This window comes from Hemitrygon akajei, chromosome 23 (genome assembly GCF_048418815.1).
Source record: "Hemitrygon akajei chromosome 23, sHemAka1.3, whole genome shotgun sequence".
Taxonomy (NCBI): Eukaryota; Metazoa; Chordata; class Chondrichthyes; order Myliobatiformes; family Dasyatidae; genus Hemitrygon; species Hemitrygon akajei.
Genome location: NC_133146.1, coordinates 12,754,391 through 12,772,760, shown reverse-complemented (window position 1 = coordinate 12,772,760; position 18,370 = coordinate 12,754,391). Strand labels below are relative to the sequence as shown.

Genomic DNA, 18,370 nt, shown 5'->3' with positions numbered 1-18,370 from the left:
ATCAGAACATGCCCACTTCCCATTGATACCATCAGAACATGCCCACTTCCCATTGGTACCATCAGAACATGCCCACTTCCCATTGATACCATCAGAACATGCCCACTTCCCATTGGTACCATCAGAACATGCCCACTTCCCGTTGCTACCATCAGAACATGCCCACTTCCCATTGATACCATCAGAACATGCCCACTTCCCGTTGATACCATCAGAACATGCCCACTTCCCATTGCTACCATCAGAACATGCCCACTTCCCGTTGTTACCATCAGAACATGCCCACTTCCCGTTGCTACCATCAGAACATGCCCACTTCCCATTGATACCATCAGAACATGCCCACTTCCTGTTGCTACCATCAGAACATGCCCACTTCCCATTGATACCATCAGAACACGCCCACTTCCCATTGATACCATCAGAACATGCCCACTTCCCATTGGTACCATCAGAACATGCCCACTTCCCGTTGATACCATCAGAACATGCCCACTTCCCGTTGATACTATCAGAACATGCCCACTTCCCATTGATACCATCAGAACATGCCCACTTCCCATTGATACCATCAAAACATGCCCACTTCCCGTTGCTACCATCAGAACATGCCCACTTCCCGTTGCTACCATCAGAACATGCCCACTTCCCATTGCTACCATCAGAACATGCCCACTTCCCATTGATACCATCAGAACATGCCCACTTCCCGTTGCTACCATCAGAACATGCCCACTTCCCATTGGTACCATCAGAACATGCCCACTTCCCATTGATACCATCAGAACATGCCCACTTCCCGTTGATACCATCAGAACATGCCCACTTCCCATTGATACCATCAGAACATGCCCACTTCCCGTTGATACCATCAGAACATGCCCACTTCCCGTTGCTACCATCAGAACATGCCCACTTCCCATTGATACCATCAGAACATGCCCACTTCCCGTTGCTACCATCAGAACATGCCCACTTCCCATTGATACCATCAGAACATGCCCACTTCCCATTGCTACCATCAGAACATGCCCACTTCCCGTTGCTACCATCAGAACATGCCCACTTCCCATTGATACCATCAGAACATGCCCACTTCCCGTTGCTACCATCAGAACATGCCCACTTCCCATTGATACCATCAGAACATGCCCACTTCCCGTTGCTACCATCAGAACATGCCCACTTCCCGTTGCTACCATCAGAACATGCCCACTTCCCATTGCTACCATCAGAACATGCCCACTTCCCGTTGATACCATCAGAACATGCCCACTTCCCATTGCTACCATCAGAACATGCCCACTTCCCATTGATACCATCAGAACATGCCCACTTCCCATTGCTACCCTCAGAACATGCCTACTTCCCATTGATACCATCAAAACATGCCCTCTTCCCCATTGCTAGAATCACCCAGGACATCCCCTTTTCCCATTATTACCCTCAGAGAGGAGGTACAGGAATCTGAAGACCCACACTCAATGTTTTCGGAACAGTTTCTTCCTCTCCACCATTGGATTTCTGAATTGTCTATAAATTCTCTATTTTTCTCTCTTTTTGCATTACTTTAAAAAAAATTCTATAAGTTGCAATAAAAATATATTTAATGTCTTGAACTGTACTGCTGCTGCAAAACAACCAATCTGATGAAATATGTCAATGATAATGAATTAAATTTGGTTTCAGATTCTAATAATGACCCCGATTCGCCAGGTGCAAATCCATCTCCTATCCAACTGTTATCAGGATCTGGAACAGAACTCTAATATACCAAAATGTGCCAAATTACGTCAACATGGCCCTTGCATCTTGGCAAGTTACCCGCAGACGTTTCATCACCACGCGAGGGGATATCGACAAGACGTGTAGCTGGGGTGGTGTCACTAGACAAGATGTTTGCAAATGGATTGCCGAGCTTGGAGAACAACTGAACCCAACCATCAACCACCCGAGGCAAACATCCTCCGGCGTATTTCCAATGTCATTAACACTTTATTTGTCTACCTGTATTTTCCCTGGTAGCTGTAACACCATACTCTGCATTCAGTTCCACTTTTTCTTACCTTACATAATGTAGTTATGTACGGCCTGTTCTGTCTAGATGGCACACAAAGCATTTCACTTCCCTCAGTAAGAGACCATCATAAGCCAATTTATCAGTCTATCCGTAACAACACCAACATCTTGACATAGTTAATAGAGAACAAGGACAAAGAAAAAAAGGAAGTAATACACAGCATAATCAATTGTTTATTTATAATTTAATTTACAATACCATTTTAAACAGCAAACACTGCGTGGCTTAACAGGTGAAGGTGCCTCACAGGATAGTTATCTGACCTCAAAAGAAGGTGACAGTGAGCTCACAGAGGTGGGCTTAATGACATTGGAGCATCTGAAGAAGGGTGAGGCAGAGAGGTTCAGAGAGCAAACACAGAGATGCCAAGCCCAGACAGTTGGAGACTAGACCTGAAATGCTGAAGAAGTTAGAATAGGGGCTGATGAAGGGATTAAAATCAGGGCAACAGAGTATGGTATCAGGCCATTCAACTCAGAATGTCAGGGCTGAAGATAATGCTCATTTAACAGATCCAGTCTGCCTGCACACGGTCTCCATCTCCTCATTCCCTACCTGTTCATCTGCCTCTTAAATGTCGATCACTTCCCCTGCAGCAATACCAGGCACCTAACACGCACTACATTAAAAAAAATCGCCACCCAAATCACCTACAAACTGTCCCCTCTCGTCTTATAGTTGTGCCCTCTGTTATTTGACATTTCCACCCTGGGACAATGATTCTGACCATCACCCCTCTCATAATTTTATCAACATCCAACGCTCCAAGTTTGTCCAACGCTCCTTACAGCTAATTCTCTCTCTCATCCAAGTACATCTTCCGCACCCTTCTTGTAGTGTAGCCTCAGAATTAGAGGACCGTTAGAGCACAAGAGGACTGGAGGAGGTCATAGGACAGAGGGCCCGGAAGTCCTCTGGGAAACGACAGCCGGAGTTCCTATGCTGAAGCAGTTGGGAGCTGGGGTGTTGAGCGCAGATGGCGGGGCCAAAGGTAGAGAGGCTCATGGTTCTGCAGGGTGGTAATGGGAGGGGACGTTGATTAGCAGCGAGATGGTAGAGCACAGAAGACTAACAAAGTCCTATGATTGGCAAAACAAAAGACGTGAAGCTCCTTTTGGCCTCAAGAGGATGCCAAGGTCAGTAAGATCTGGGAAATGAAGTCCACACTAAAGACTTCCCAAAGGTCTTCTTGTAGGCACTGTGTCTCCCCACTAAGTGACTAGCAGATTCTGCAAACTCTCAGGATGGTGAAGGGGGTGGTGAGAGAGAACGCCGTGATGTCACATGGAAAGGAGTCTTTGATAGATGTTACTTGAGGAAGCAATGTAGATCACATGGAGAAGAGAGACCATTGGAAAGGGAGAGTGAAGGACACCAGCAGAAGGCAAGGACGAATGTTACAGCTGGGCACAAAGGAACAGCAGGGAGCAGGAGATCCCTCAGAGAGACTCACTAGGAGAGAAGGAGGTTGCCTTGCAAAGCACGTGATTGATACACCATCAATAGCTCTCTGAGAAGTGAAGGTGAGATACCGGCTTTTATTGACTGGAAGAAAGAACAAGCAGTAGTTGACCACCATACTACATCCTGGAGACTGAGGGCCGGGCTCAGGCCTCAATCGCCTTTATACCGGGGTCTGTGGGAGGAGCCACAGGAGCAGTCAGCAGGGGGCATGTCCAGACAGGTATATGTAGTTCACCACAGTGATAAAGAAGTGTGCTGTGGTCAGAAACATGAAGAAGAAGGGCTGGTTCCATTTTTGTGGCTGGGAGAGAACTTGATGGGCTGAGGCTAAGGCACAGAGGTCCCAGAAATTGATCTGAGGGTTTGGGATTTTTGTTAAACACACTGTTCAAGATGCACTCTACAATTTAACTTCTAGTGCTTGCTGGCAATGTCACAGAAATGGGGAGACGCAGGAAAAGCTCACTGTCCTTTGTCCACACAAAACCAGAGCAGGTCAGCATCGTTGGGACGATCCTAGTCTGGGGTTTCACTTATTACGTCTTCTCCTAGATCAAAGTAGATATAATATTAGTTATACATCACATATCCAGCCTCCCGATTTTAACAGTTGTAGCTCCTGATTGCTCCCGATTTGCTCTCTGAGGACATATTCCCTGGGTAGTCAGCATCACAGACACCAGAAACCCCCAGGTGGTCATCCAATGTATGTGGACGTTAGCACAACTAGATGGATTGAATGGTCTGAACTCCATAAATATTTTAACATTAAGATGCTGGGAACCCGAAATAAAATAGAAACTGCTGACTGGGCAGCATCTGCAGAGAGAGAAACATAGGTAATGTTTCAAGATCAACGACCTTCCATCAGTCAGATGAAAGGGTAACTTTTTCTTTCTCTATGTAATCCGCCTGATCTGCTAAGTTTTATTTTCTAGCACTCCCAACCTGGGTGGTGAGGTCACTTTCAAGCTCAAGGACCATTTTCAGCAAATGTGGAGCCAGTTCCTGGCTGTACAACAGGGTTAGTGTCACTGGAGCGGATTAGCAACATGCAGACCATGTTCAAATCCCCGAGAGCAGCTCACAAAGACAGACTTGGCATTATTTCCTCCAACATTCCAAAAGGCCTGTTGAGGCCCCCAGCACACCCTCACATTGACGCAAGTGGCGCTTTTCGCCGTATGTTCCAGCGCTTTGATGTAGATCCGACAGGTGAAACTAATCTTGAAAACAGAGTGTGGAAGAGTACAGCACAGGAACAGGCCATTCGGCCCACAGTTCTGTACTGAACTAATTAAGCTAGTAATAGAATACCCAACTAAACAAATCTCTTCTGTCTACACGATGTCTACATCCCTCCATTCTCTGCAGAAGGCCCCAGAAAAGATTCACAAGACAGGAGGGCTTGAGTTACAAAGACAGACTGGATAAGCTGAGAGTCTTCGCCCCAAGGGTGAAGGAAGAGGAGGTGTGACCTTATAGAGGTTTATAACATTGAGGAGAGGAAATAAGGTGGGTGGTCTCAAACCTTTCAGCAAGGTAGAAGGTTTACCACTGGACAATATAGATTTGATGTGAAAGGAGTGAGATTTAAAGGGCACTTGAGGGACAACAAGGAGCAGGGGACAGGAGGAAGACGATGGGCAGGTGAGGAGAGGAGGAGTGATGGGGTAATGGGAGTTAGAAAAAGAGAAAAGGAGTGAGAGTTTTTTTCAGATCAAACACGAGGAAATCTGCAGATGCTGGAAATTCAAACAACACGCACAAAATGCTGGTGGAATACAGCAGGTCAGGCAGCATCTATAAAGAGAAGCACTGTTGACGTTTCGGGCTGAGACCCTTCAACTGTCTCCTCTACTGTCAAAATGAATCCAAACTCAGGTTGGAGGAACAACACCTTATATACCGGCTGGGTAGCCTCCAATCTGATGGCATGAACATTGACTTCTCTAACTTCCGTTAATGCCCCTCCTCCCCTCCTGTTCTCCATCTCCCTCTGGTGCTCCCCACTCCCCCTTTCTTTCTCCCGAGGCCTCCCGTCCCATGATCCTTTCCTTTCTCCAGCTCTGTATCACTTTCGCCAATCACCTTTCCAGCTCTTAGCTTCATCCCATCCCCTCCTGTCTTCTCCCATCATTTCGCATTTCCCCCTCCCCCCACTACTTTCAAATCTCTTAGTATCTCTCCTTTCAGTTAGTCCTGATGAAGGGTCTCGGCCCGAAACGTCGACAGTGCTTCTCCTTATAGATGCTGCCTGGCCTGCTGTGTTCCACCAGCATGTTGTGAGAGTTTTTTTCAATTTATTTTATAAACTGTATAGATGTGTGATGGAAAGTGTGCTGACTGGCTGCCTTACGGCCTGGTATGGGAAAACCAATGCCTTTGAACAGAAAATCCTACAACAACCATTGGATTCAGCCCAGTACATCACTGGTAAAGCCCTCCCAACTATTTAGCACCTCTACGTGAAATATTGCCGTAGAAAAATAGAATCCATCACCAAAGATCCTCACCATCCAGGCCAAGGTCTTTTCTCACTGACACCATCAGGTAGAAGTTACAGGTGCCTCAGGACTCACACCACCAGGTTCAAAAACAGTTCCTACCCCTCAACCATCAGGCTCTTGAACAAAAGGGGATAATTATACTCATTCTATTCCTGGTGTTCCCACACCTAATGGTTTCTCTTTAAGGACTTTTTACCTTGTTATTTCATGCTCTTGTTATTTATTGCTATTTATGTATGTTTTCATTTGCACAGTTCACTGTCTTCTATGCTCTGTCATTGATCCTGTTTACAGTTACTATTCTATAGATTTGCAGAGTATGTCCACAGGAAACAGAATCTCGGGGTTGGTTGTATGTGGTGATATGGATGTACTCTGATAATAAATTTTACTTTGAACTTTGATTTAGAGATACAGTATAGTACTGGCCATAAATCATGGCACCCAGCAACCTGCCCATTTAATGCGAGCCTCATAACAGGACAATTGACAATGACCTACTAACGGGCCTTTAGATGGTTGGAGGAAACCAGAGCAACTGGAAAAAACCCATATGGTCAGGGTGGGAATGTACACACTTTCTTACAGAGGATACCCCAATTAAACAAACTCCTTCCCCCTTTTCCCTCCTCCTTCCCTTTATTCCAGGGTCCACTGTCCTCTCCTATCAGATTCCTTCTTCTTCAGCCCTATACCTTTTCCACCTATCGCCTCCCAGCTTCTCACCTCATTCCGCCTCCCCCACCCACCCACCTTCCCCCTCACCTGGTCTCACCTGTCACCTCCCAGCTTCTCACCTCAATCCCCCTCTCCCACCCATCCACCTTCCCCCTCACCTGGCCTCACCTATCACCTGCCAGCTTCTTACTTTATTCCCCTCTCCCCCACCCACCCACCTTCCCCCTCACCTGGTCTCACCTGTCACCTCCCAGCTTCTCACCTCAATCCCCCTCTCCCACCCACCCACCTTCCCCCTCACCTGGTCTCACCTGTCACCTCCCAGCTTCTCACCTCAATCCCCCTCTCCCACCCACCCACCTTCCCCCTCACCTGGTCTCACCTATCACCTGCCAGCTTGTACTCCTCCCCATGCCCTGCCCCACCTCTTTAAAAATGTTTTTCTCTGCATCAATGATCAGCATTCCAGGAACAGGGCCAGCGGGAGCTGTCGGAAGGCCATCGACACGGCCTATGGGAGGGTCTTAGCTACCACAGCACCCCCACCCACCCCCGAGGCTCACTCGCTTGTAGGAACCACTTCACCTGATGGGGTGACCAATACACCAAACACCTGCCCATCACCTCCATCTGGTTCCTCTCCTCATTCCCGTTCCCAGCTTCTCACCTCAATCCCCATCCCCCACCCACTCACCTTCACCCTCACCTATCACCTGCTAGCTTGTACCCCTCCCCCTGTCCCTCAATATTATTTTGGCTTCTTCCTCCCCCCTCCTTTCCAGTCCTGATGAAAGGTCTCGTCCTGAAACATTGACAGTTTATTCCCCTCCACAGATGCTGCCTGACCTGCTGAGTTCCTCCAGCATTTTGTGTGTGTTGCTCTAGACTTCCAGCACCTGCGGAATGTCTTGTGTTTACAATAGGATTTTGTCCAGGAAAGACTGCAAATGTTATGGTGAATTGGCCAGGAAAGAGAACTGTAATCAGCTTTAAGGCAGAGCATCTCGAGGGATTGAATCATTATCCCCTCCCCCACCTCCCCTCTCTGTCATGACTGCAACCCTCCCATTCACCCAGCACCCTGACGTACGTCAGGGAATCACAAATCTAATCAAACTCCACTTACATCTCTAACTGTAAGTCGCCGTTCCTGCAGGAGAGAGAGAGAGAAAAGAGTGACGATTATACAAATGCCAGGAGATAGGTCATGGTTCACAGCCCCCGTGTTCACTAAGTGCAGAGAACATACCAGCACGCCAAGGCGGCAGTCGTGCTGGTAGGTTTTATCTGCAGTCAATCTGTTTCTTTCTCAGAATTATTTCATATCACCCTGCTGATTGCCCACTTTCAGCAAGATGCCATCTCTTTTTACGATTATAACTTGGAACTTCAACGAGTGAAAGTGAGTCACTGAATATTTTGAGGTTAAAGGTCATAATTGACGAAAGGCACCACCACAAGAATCACTTGTGAATTTCACCTGAATGTTTTCTTAGCCAATAATCTTTCATCTTGCTGTCGTTCATGGGAGAAGATGTTGGTAGCTACCTAATCCTAACCGTCCTAAAGGGTGGGGTGGTAGGTTTTGCAGATAATACAGAAGTTGGTGGTGTTGTGATGGTGTTGAGTGTTGTCATAGGTTACAACGGGACTTTGACAGGGTGCGGAGCTGGGCTGAGAAGTGGCAGACGGGGTTCAGTCCAGAGAAGTGCGAAGTGATTCACTTTGGAAGGTCAAACTTGAAGGCTCACTCGCTTCTTGAGTGAAGGATTCTTGGCAGTGCAGAGAAGCAGAAAGATCTTGGGGTCCACATCCATAGAGCCCTCAGAATTCCCGTGCAAGCTGATAGAGCGGTTAGGAAGTTGAAAGGTGTGTTGGGCCTTTATTAGTCAGTGGACTGAGTTCCAGAGTTCAAGGTAATGTTGCAGCTCTATAAACCTCTGGTTAGACCACACTCAGAGTATTCTGTTCTGTTCTGTTCACCTCATTATAGGAAGGATGTGGAAGCTCTCGAGAGGACGCAGAGGAGATTTACCAGGATCAGAGGGGAAAGGCTGAGCAAGCTAGGGCGTTTCTCTTTGGATCAAAGGAGGATGAGACGTGACTTGGTAGAGGTGTACAAGATGATAAGAGCCACCTACAGAGTGGACAGCCAGGGACTTTTTCCCAGGGTGGAAACGACAGATACAAAGGAGGATAATATCAGGTTGGTTGGAGGAGAGAATGGGTGGGGTGGAGGTGGAAATGTCAGAGGTTGCTGATGTTACTCAGAACAGTGGGTGCATGGGACACCCTGCCAGGGTGATGGTGGGGGCAGATACGTTGTGGGCATTTATCGATTTAATGATCTGGTCTTTTGAGTCACGCTGTCCCAGCAACCCCCGACAAACCCGATGACCCCTAACCAAGTCAGGGAATCGTTTTACAATCAGCAATTAACTTATCCGGTCCTGCTTTGGATTGTGGGAAGAAACTGGAGGACCTGGAGAAAACTTGTGCATTCCACAGACCGGCCAAACAAAGAACGGTGCCAGAACTGAACTCCACACCGGAATGCCCCGAGCTGTGATAGTGACACACTACCTGCTACGCTACTGGGGGGTGCCACGATGGTGTAGCAGTTAAGAGGTTCTTAGATAGGAAGATGGATGACAGAAAAATGGAGGACTATGAAGAAGGAAAGGGTCAGATTGATCTTAGAGTACGTTAAAGGGCCAGCACAATATTGTGGGCCGAAGGGCCTCTACCATGCTGTAACGTTCTGTGAAGTGATGTGCATGTGATGCTGCTGCAAGTAAGTTTTGCATTTGAACCCTACGTACACGTACTGTACGTACTCGTGCACATGACAATAAACTTGATATTCGCTTTGAGACTGACCAACAGCCGTGAGGGGCTCGACAGCCTGCCCCTGCTCCTGACTACAACAGTGACCTCACTTTCAACATTGGACACAATGTTACAAAGCACATACTCATACACATCCTGGGTCGCCATGCAGCGGAAGAATTTTGCCAGCTTCACCGCGAATATGATGCTTGGAATCAGGAAGATGGTGCACCAGCCCATGCAAAACCAAAAGGCATTCTGTAAAGACAGATACAAATCGTCACACCTTTCCATCCACGTGCCCCATCCGGGGTTCCCATTACCAACTCCCTCTATGCATTACAATTAATAAGTAGATCTTTCAATCTAAATTTATTTTCAAACTACTTCAACAGACAGAACCTTATTCTAGAAGCTCCCTCTACACTGTCCCATCACACACTCCCAGGACAGGGACAGCACGGGTTAGATACAGACTGAAGCTCCCTCTACACTGTCCCATCACACACTCCCAGGACAGGGACAGCACGGGTTACATACAGAGTGAAACTCCCTCTACACTGTCCCATCACACACCCCCAGGACAGGGACAGCACGGGTTAGATACAGAGTGAAGCTCCCTCTACACTGTCCCATCACACACTCCCAGGACAGGGACAGCACGGGTTAGATACAGAGTGAAGCTCCCTCTACACTGTCCCATCACACACTCCCAGGACAGGGACAGCACGGGTTAGATACAGAGTGAATCTCCCTCTACACTCTCCCATCACACACTCCCAGGACAGGGACAGCACGGGTTAGATACAGAGTGAAGCTCCCTCTACACTGTCCCATCACACACTCCCAGGACAGCGACAGCACGGGTTAGATACAGAGTGAAGCTCCCTCTACACTGTCCCATCACACACTCCCAGGACAGGGACAGCACGGGTTAGATACAGAGTGAAGCTCCCTCTACACTGTCCCATCACACACTCCCAGGACAGGGACAGCACGGGTTAGATACAGAGTGAAGCTCCCTCTACACTGTCCCATCACACACTCCCAGGACAGGGACAGCAGGGGTTAGATACAGAGTGAAGCTCCCTCTACACTGTCCCATCACACACTCCCAGGACAGGGACAGCACGGGTTAGATACAGAGTGAAGCTCCCTCTACACTGTCCCATCACACACTCCCAGGACAGGGACAGCAGGGGTTAGATACAGAGTGAAGCTCCCTCTACACTGTCCCATCACACACTCCCAGGACAGGGACAGCAGGGGTTAGATACAGAGTGAAGCTCCCTCTACACTGTCCCATCACACACTCCCAGGACAGGGACAGCAGGGGTTAGATACAGAGAGAAACTCCCTCTACACTGTCCCATCACACACTCCCAGGACAGGGACAGCACGGGTTAGATACAGGGTGAAGCTCCCTCTACACTGTCCTATCACACACTCCCAGGACGGGGATAGCAGGGGTTAGATACAGAGTGAATCTCCCTCTACACGGTCCCATCACACATTCCCAGGACAGGGACAGCACGGGTTAGATACAGAGTGAAGCTCCCTCTACACTGTCCCATCACACACTCCCAGGACAGGGACAGCACAGGTTAGATACAGATTGAAGGTCCCTCTACACCTTCCCATCACACACTCCCAGGACAGGGACAGCACGGGTTAGATACAGGGTGAAGCTCCCTCTACACTGTCCCATCACACACTCCCAGGACGGGGATAGCAGGGGTTAGATACAGAGTGAAGCTCCCTCTACACTGTCCAATCCCACACTCCCAGGACAGGGAGAGCACGGGTTAGATACAGAGTGAAGCTCCCTCTACACTGTCCCATCACTCACTCCCAGGACAGGGACAGCACCCGTTAGATACAGAGTGAAGCTCCCTCTACACTGACCCATCACACACTCCCAGGGCAGGGACAGCACGGGTTAGATACAGAGTGAAACTCCCTCTACACTGTCCCATCACACACTCCTTTTACAGGGACAGCACGGGTTAGATACAGAGTGAAGCTCCCTCTACACTGTCCCATCACACACTCCCAGGACAGGGACAGCAGGGGTTAGATACAGAGTGAAGCTCCCTCTACACTGTCCCATCACACACTCCTTTTACAGGGACAGCACGGGTTAGATACAGAGTGAAGCTCCCTCTACACTGTCCCATCACACACTCCCAGGACAGGGACAGCACGGGTTAGATACAGAGTGAAGCTCCCTCTATACTGTCCCATCACACACTCCCAGGACAGGGACAGAGGGGGTTAGATACAGAGTGATGCTCCCTCTACACTGTCCCATCACACACTCCCAGGACCGGGACAGCACGGGTTAGATACAGAGTGAAGCTCCCTCTACACTGTCCCATCACACACTCCCAGGACAGGGACAGCAGGGGTTAGATACAGAGTGAAGCTCCCTCTACACTGTCCCATCACACACTCCCAGGAAAGGGACAGCACGGGTTAGATACAGAGTGAAGCTCCCTCTACACTGTCCCATCACACACTCCCAGGACAGGGACAGCACAAGTTAGATACAGATTGAAGGTCCCTCTACACTGTCCCATCACACACTCCCAGGACAGGGACAGAAGGGGTTAGATACAGAGTGAAGCTCCCTCTACACTGTCCCATCACACACTCCCAGGACAGGGACAGCAGGGGTTAGATACAGAGTGAAGCTCCCTCTACACTGTCCCATCACACACTCCTTTTACAGGGACAGCACGGGTTAGATACAGAGTGAAGCTCCCTCTACACTGTCCCATCACACACTCCCAGGACAGGGACAGCACGGGTTAGATACAGAGTGAAGCTCCCTCTACACTGTCCCATCACACACTCCCAGGACAGGGACAGCACGGGTTAGATATAGAGTGAAGCTCCCTCTACACTGTCCCATCACACACTCCCAGGACAGCGACAGCACGGGTTAGATACAGAGTGAAGCTCCCTCTACACTGTCCCATCACACACTCCTTTTACAGGGACAGCACGGGTTAGATACAGAGTGAAGCTCCCTCTACACTGTCCCATCACACACTCCCAGGACAGGGACAGCATGGGTTAGATATAGAGTGAAGCTCCCTCTACACTGTCCAATCACACACTCCCAGGACAGGGACAGCACGGGTTAGATACAGAGTGAAGCTCCCTCTACACTGTCCCATCACACACTCCCAGGACAGGGACAGCACAAGTTAGATACAGATTGAAGGTCCCTCTACACTGTCCCATCACACACTCCCAGGACAGGGACAGCAGGGGTTAGATACAGAGTGAAACTCCCTCTACACTGTCCCATCACACACTCCTTTTACAGGGACAGCACGGGTTAGATACAGAGTGAAGCTCCCTCTACACTGTCCCATCACACACTCCCAGGACAGGGACAGCAGGGGTTAGATACAGAGTGAATCTCCCTCTACACTGTCCCATCACACACTCCCAGGACAGGGACAGCAGGGGTTAGATACAGAGTGAAGCTCCCTCTACACTGTCCCATCACACACTCCCAGGACAGCGACAGCAGGGGTTAGATACAGAGTGAAGCTCCCTCTACACTGTCCCATCACACACTCCTTTTACAGGGACAGCACGGGTTAGATACAGAGTGAAGCTCCCTCTACACTGTCCCATCACACACTCCCAGGACAGGGACAGCACGGGTTAGATACAGAGTGAAGCTCCCTCTACACTGTCCCATCATACACTCCCAGGACAGGGACAGAGGGGGTTAGATACAGAGTGAAGCTCCCTCTACACTGTCCCATCACACACTCCCAGGACAGGGACAGCACGGGTTAGATACAGAGTGAAGCTCCCTCTACACTGTCCCATCACACACTCCCAGGACAGGGACAGCACAAGTTAGATACAGATTGAAGGTCCCTCTACACTGTCCCATCACACACTCCCAGGACAGGGACAGAAGGGGTTAGATACAGAGTGAAGCTCCCTCTACACTGTCCCATCACACACTCCCAGGACAGGGACAGCAGGGGTTAGATACAGAGTGAAGCTCCCTCTACACTGTCCCATCACACACTCCCAGGACAGGGACAGCATGGGTTAGATATAGAGTGAAGCTCCCTCTACACTGTCCCATCACACACTCCCAGGACAGGGACAGCACGGGTTAGATACAGAGTGAAGCTCCCTCTACACTGTCCCATCACACACTCCCAGGACAGGGACAGAAGGGGTTAGATACAGAGTGAAGCTCCCTCTACACTGTCCCATCACACACTCCCAGGACAGGGACAGCACGGGTTAGATATAGAGTGAAGCTCCCTCTACACTGTCCAATCACACACTCCCAGGACAGGGACAGCAGGGGTTAGATACAGAGTGAAGCTCCCTCTACACTGTCCCATCACACACTCCCAGGACAGGGACAGCAGGGGTTAGATACAGAGTGAAGCTCCCTCTACACTGTCCCATCACACACTCCCAGGACAGGGACAGCAGGGGTTAGATACAGGGTGAAACTCCCTCTACACTGTCCCATCACACACTCCCAGGACAGGGACAGCAGGGGTTAGATACAGGGTGAAGCTCCCTCTACACTGTCCCATCACACACTCCCAGGACAGGGACAGCACGGGTTAGATACAGAGTGAAGCTGCCTCGACACTGTCCCATCACACACTCCCAGGACAGGGACAGTACGGGTTAGATACAGAGTGAAGCTCCCTCTACACTGTCCCATCACACACTCCCAGGACAGGGACAGCACGGGTTAGATACAGAGTGAAGCTCCCTCTACACTGTCCCATCACACACTCCCAGGACAGGGACAGCACGGGTTAGATACAGAGTGAAGCTCCCTCTACACTGTCCCATCACACACTCCCAGGACAGGGACAGAAGGGGTTAGATACAGAGTGAAGCTCCCTCTACACTGTCCCATCACACACTCCCAGGACAGGGACAGCACGGGTTAGATATAGAGTGAAGCTCCCTCTACACTGTCCAATCACACACTCCCAGGACAGGGACAGCAGGGGTTAGATACAGAGTGAAGCTCCCTCTACACTGTCCCATCACACACTCCCAGGACAGGGACAGCAGGGGTTAGATACAGAGTGAAGCTCCCTCTACACTGTCCCATCACACACTCCCAGGACAGGGACAGCAGGGGTTAGATACAGAGTGAAACTCCCTCTACACTGTCCCATCACACACTCCCAGGACAGGGACAGCAGGGGTTAGATACAGGGTGAAGCTCCCTCTACACTGTCCCATCACACACTCCCAGGACAGGGACAGCACGGGTTAGATACAGAGTGAAGCTGCCTCGACACTGTCCCATCACACACTCCCAGGACAGGGACAGTACGGGTTAGATACAGAGTGAAGCTCCCTCTACACTGTCCCATCACACACTCCCAGGACAGGGACAGCACAGGTTAGATACAGAGTGAAACTCTTGGTGGGTAGTTGTTCAGCTGAACTAGTTTTATCCCTCTTTCCGTTCTTACCAATGAGTCCAGAAGGTAGGAACACGAGATGGTTGCTACAGAGTCCAAGGCATTGGCCGCTGGTTTGCACCGGGCTACATCCTGAGTTATCTAGAAAATAAACAGGTTTCACTTGAGTAGCAATAAATGAGCCAGAATTAGTGACAGACAAGCAGACATCCACCCACTCACTGTGTGGGACCCACCCTCACCCTGCACCTGCGACGGCTGTTTCTCACCCTTCACTGTGTCTGCTCCTGCTCGCTGAGATTTGCAGCAAGGGACTGTGACAGTGACTCAGGCCAGGGTGGCAATGTTCAGGCCTTGGACTGAGGAACACACAACCAAGACTGACCACGTGAGAATGTGCAGGTGCTGGACATCCAGAGCAATACGCAAATTGCTGGAGGAACAAAGAACAATACAGCCCAGTGCAGGCCACTCGGCCCACAATGTTGTGCTGACCCTTAAACCCTGCCTCCCATATAACCCTCCACCTTAAATTCCTCCATATTCAGCAGGTCAGGTCAGGCAAGCATCTGCATGGAGAGGGATAAGAGGTCGACATTTCAGCCGAGACTCTTCATTAGGAGCCAGAGTAAGAAGGTGGGGGTGGGGAGGGGGGGTGCAGGTGGACCAGCTGGCAGGCGATAGGTGGGTGGGTGGGGGAGGGTGATGGGAGGTGATAGGTGGGAGAGGTAAAGGGCTGGAGAGGGAGGAATCTAATAGGAGAGGACAGTAAGCCAAAGGAGAAAGGGAAGGAGGAGGCACACTGGAGGGAGGTGATGAGAAAAGGAGGGGTGTGAGGAGAGGTAGAATTGAAGAACAGATTTTTAAAAAAATATATAGAGATACAGTATGCTTACAGGCACTTCTGGGATAATTACTCCTATGATGCCAATTAATCTACTGAGCAATATGTTTTTGGAATGGGAGAGGAAATGGGAGCACCCACACAGTTATGGAAAATTCCATACAGACAGCGGCGGGAATTGAACCCAGGTCACTGGCAACGTAGTAACGTTATGCGAATGGCTGCACCTCCACTGTGTATTTGGGACTGAGCTGATGAGGGAATTCTTTACTCTGATTGTTGTGAATCTTTGAAAGCTCCAAGTAGTGTGGCAGCTCCGTCAGCGAGACTGAAGCTCCCGCGGTGACTTTGTTGAAAGGTGGGTGGACAATCAAGTGGTAAAGTGGTTTACTATTGTCACGTGTACTGAGATACCACGAGAAACTTTGTTTTGCACCCCATCGTCCCTGATCATTTTGTTCCATCAGTATTGTATATCGGGGTGGCACAAGGGATATGCAACAACAGAATGCAGAAAAAACTAAGCACAAGAGAGGTGGCACGGTAGCTTAGTGGTCAGCACAACGGTTTACAGTACAGGCGACCCGAGCTCAATTCCCGCCACCTCATACCTCACCACTCAAAACTCCGCAGCCTTACCTCTCCCAGCCACACATACACATCCACCAGCCCAACACTCAAACCTAATCCTACGGTCCAAGGGGGCACACACCCCTCAAAACCCTTGGCACACCCCAATTAACCCTGGCCAACACCCCCCAAAACCCTTGGCACACCCCGATTAACCCTGGCCAAACCCCCACAAACCCGATGACCTGTGTCAGGAGGGGCAAGATCCAAGAAAGGCAAGTGTTGGACCTGGTTAGTGAAGGCGTGAGCCAGATCAAAGTGGCAGGGTCGCGTGATACGGAATCTCAAGTGACGAGATCAGAAAGCACAAGAGGGCTGATTCGCCCACTGCCCACATACTCTCAACCTGCCTGCAAGGAGATTGTGCGGTTGTACGTTTTCCTCTAGCTGTTCCGGTTTATCCCACGATTTGTAAATTGTCCTGTGATTAGGCTAGGGCTAAATTGGGACAATGTACGGAATTGCACAGTCTTCGAATTCACCATTCAGGTGAACGGAAACCTTTCTAAAGAACTTCCTCAATTCTGTTGACATACATTCTCAGGCCTGAGTGTTCTATTCTTCAGCGGCTCGAAGGGCCGGAAGGGCCTATTCTGTGCTATAGCTCAATAAATAAATTCTAAAAATGCTGGAAATCCAGAGTAACATACAAAATAGTGGTTGGAGGGACTAATTCAAGCTGTAATTAGTTCCCCAGGGATCTGTGCTGGGACCTCTGCTGTTTGTGATGCAACTCAATGACCTGGATGGAAATGTAACAGGCACAAAATGCTGGAGGAACTCAGCAGGCCAGGCAGCATCTATGGAGAGGAGTGAAGAGTCAACATTTTGTTACCAAGGCCCTTCATCAGGATTCACTTGAAATGTTGACTCTTTATTTCTTTCGAGGGATTCTGCCTGACCTGCTGAGTTTCTCCACGTTCTGTACGTGTTGCACAGAAAGCTGAATAAAGTGGTACATTTACAGAGAAAATGCAGTGCAGGGAGGGTGGCGAAACTGTGGAATTCATTCTAGATGTGGAGTCCAGTTCATTGGGTATATTTAAAGTGGAGCTTGATAGATTATTGATTATTGAAGATGCCAAAGGTTACGGGGAGAAGGCAAGAGAATTGGTTGGAGAGGGATAATAAAACAGCCATGATGGAATGGCAGAGCAGACTCAATGGGCTGAATGGCCTGATTCTGCTCAAAAATAAAACAATAAGGTGCAAGCCTATAAGAAGATCGATGGTGAGGTCAAAAGGTCACCTTTTTGTACAAGGCGATCATTCAATAGTCATATATCAGCAAGACAGAAACTGTTCTTGAGCCTGGCGGCACATGCTTCTGCCCAACGGGAAGGGGGAGCTGAATCAAAGAGATCAAGGGTCTAAGTGGCTTACTGCTCCTGTCTCTCATTCAGCTTGAGGGCGAGGTGCACTACTCAGTTTTTCAGTGCTGGTGAGGGGTGTTCATTGGAGCACAAGCAGTAGGAGCAGGGGTCAGCCTGACGGGTGATCTGGCCATGGGCCACCCACCTGCCTTCTCCCCATAAATCTCAATTCCTCTGCTATGCAAAGGCTAATCCTTAAATATAGTTAATTTAATAACCTTTACTGCTTCTCTGTGCAGAGAAACCCATAGATTCACTAACTTGCCGAGAAAAGCATCTTCTCCCCTTCTCTGTCCTAAATCTATCCCCCCAATCTACGTCCCCCAGCTCTAGTCCCACTTACCAGCCGGGGACAACTTTCCTGTCTCTCCTATCTATCCCTTTCATAATTTTATTATTTGCAATTCATTCCCACCCAGAAAGTTTGGAATTGTTGAGCTCACCATTTCCTTGGCCCAAGTCACAAATTGATTGAAGTAACTCAGCTGGCAGTCCAGGAAATCCTTGGATTCCTGTTG

The 18,370-nt window shown here is 49.3% G+C and overlaps 1 protein-coding gene across 5 annotated transcripts in view; it reads right to left on the bottom strand.

Annotated features, from left to right (window-relative positions):
* Positions 1 to 2,230: 2,230 nt before the first annotated feature.
* LOC140715160 (prominin-1-A-like) overlaps positions 2,231 to 18,370 on the bottom strand; it is a 134,468-nt gene continuing 118,328 nt past the window's right edge. For all 5 annotated transcript variants that reach the window (XM_073026940.1, XM_073026943.1, XM_073026945.1 and 2 more), the window contains exons 21-25: positions 18,296 to 18,364; positions 15,057 to 15,146; positions 9,707 to 9,819; positions 7,859 to 7,882; positions 2,231 to 4,092 (exon numbers count right to left, since the gene is read on the bottom strand). In XM_073026940.1, coding sequence (XP_072883041.1) covers positions 4,074 to 4,092; positions 7,859 to 7,882; positions 9,707 to 9,819; positions 15,057 to 15,146; positions 18,296 to 18,364 — 315 coding nt within the window. In that variant the 3' untranslated portion in view covers positions 2,231 to 4,073. The remainder of the gene's footprint in view (positions 4,093 to 7,858; positions 7,883 to 9,706; positions 9,820 to 15,056; positions 15,147 to 18,295; positions 18,365 to 18,370) is intronic.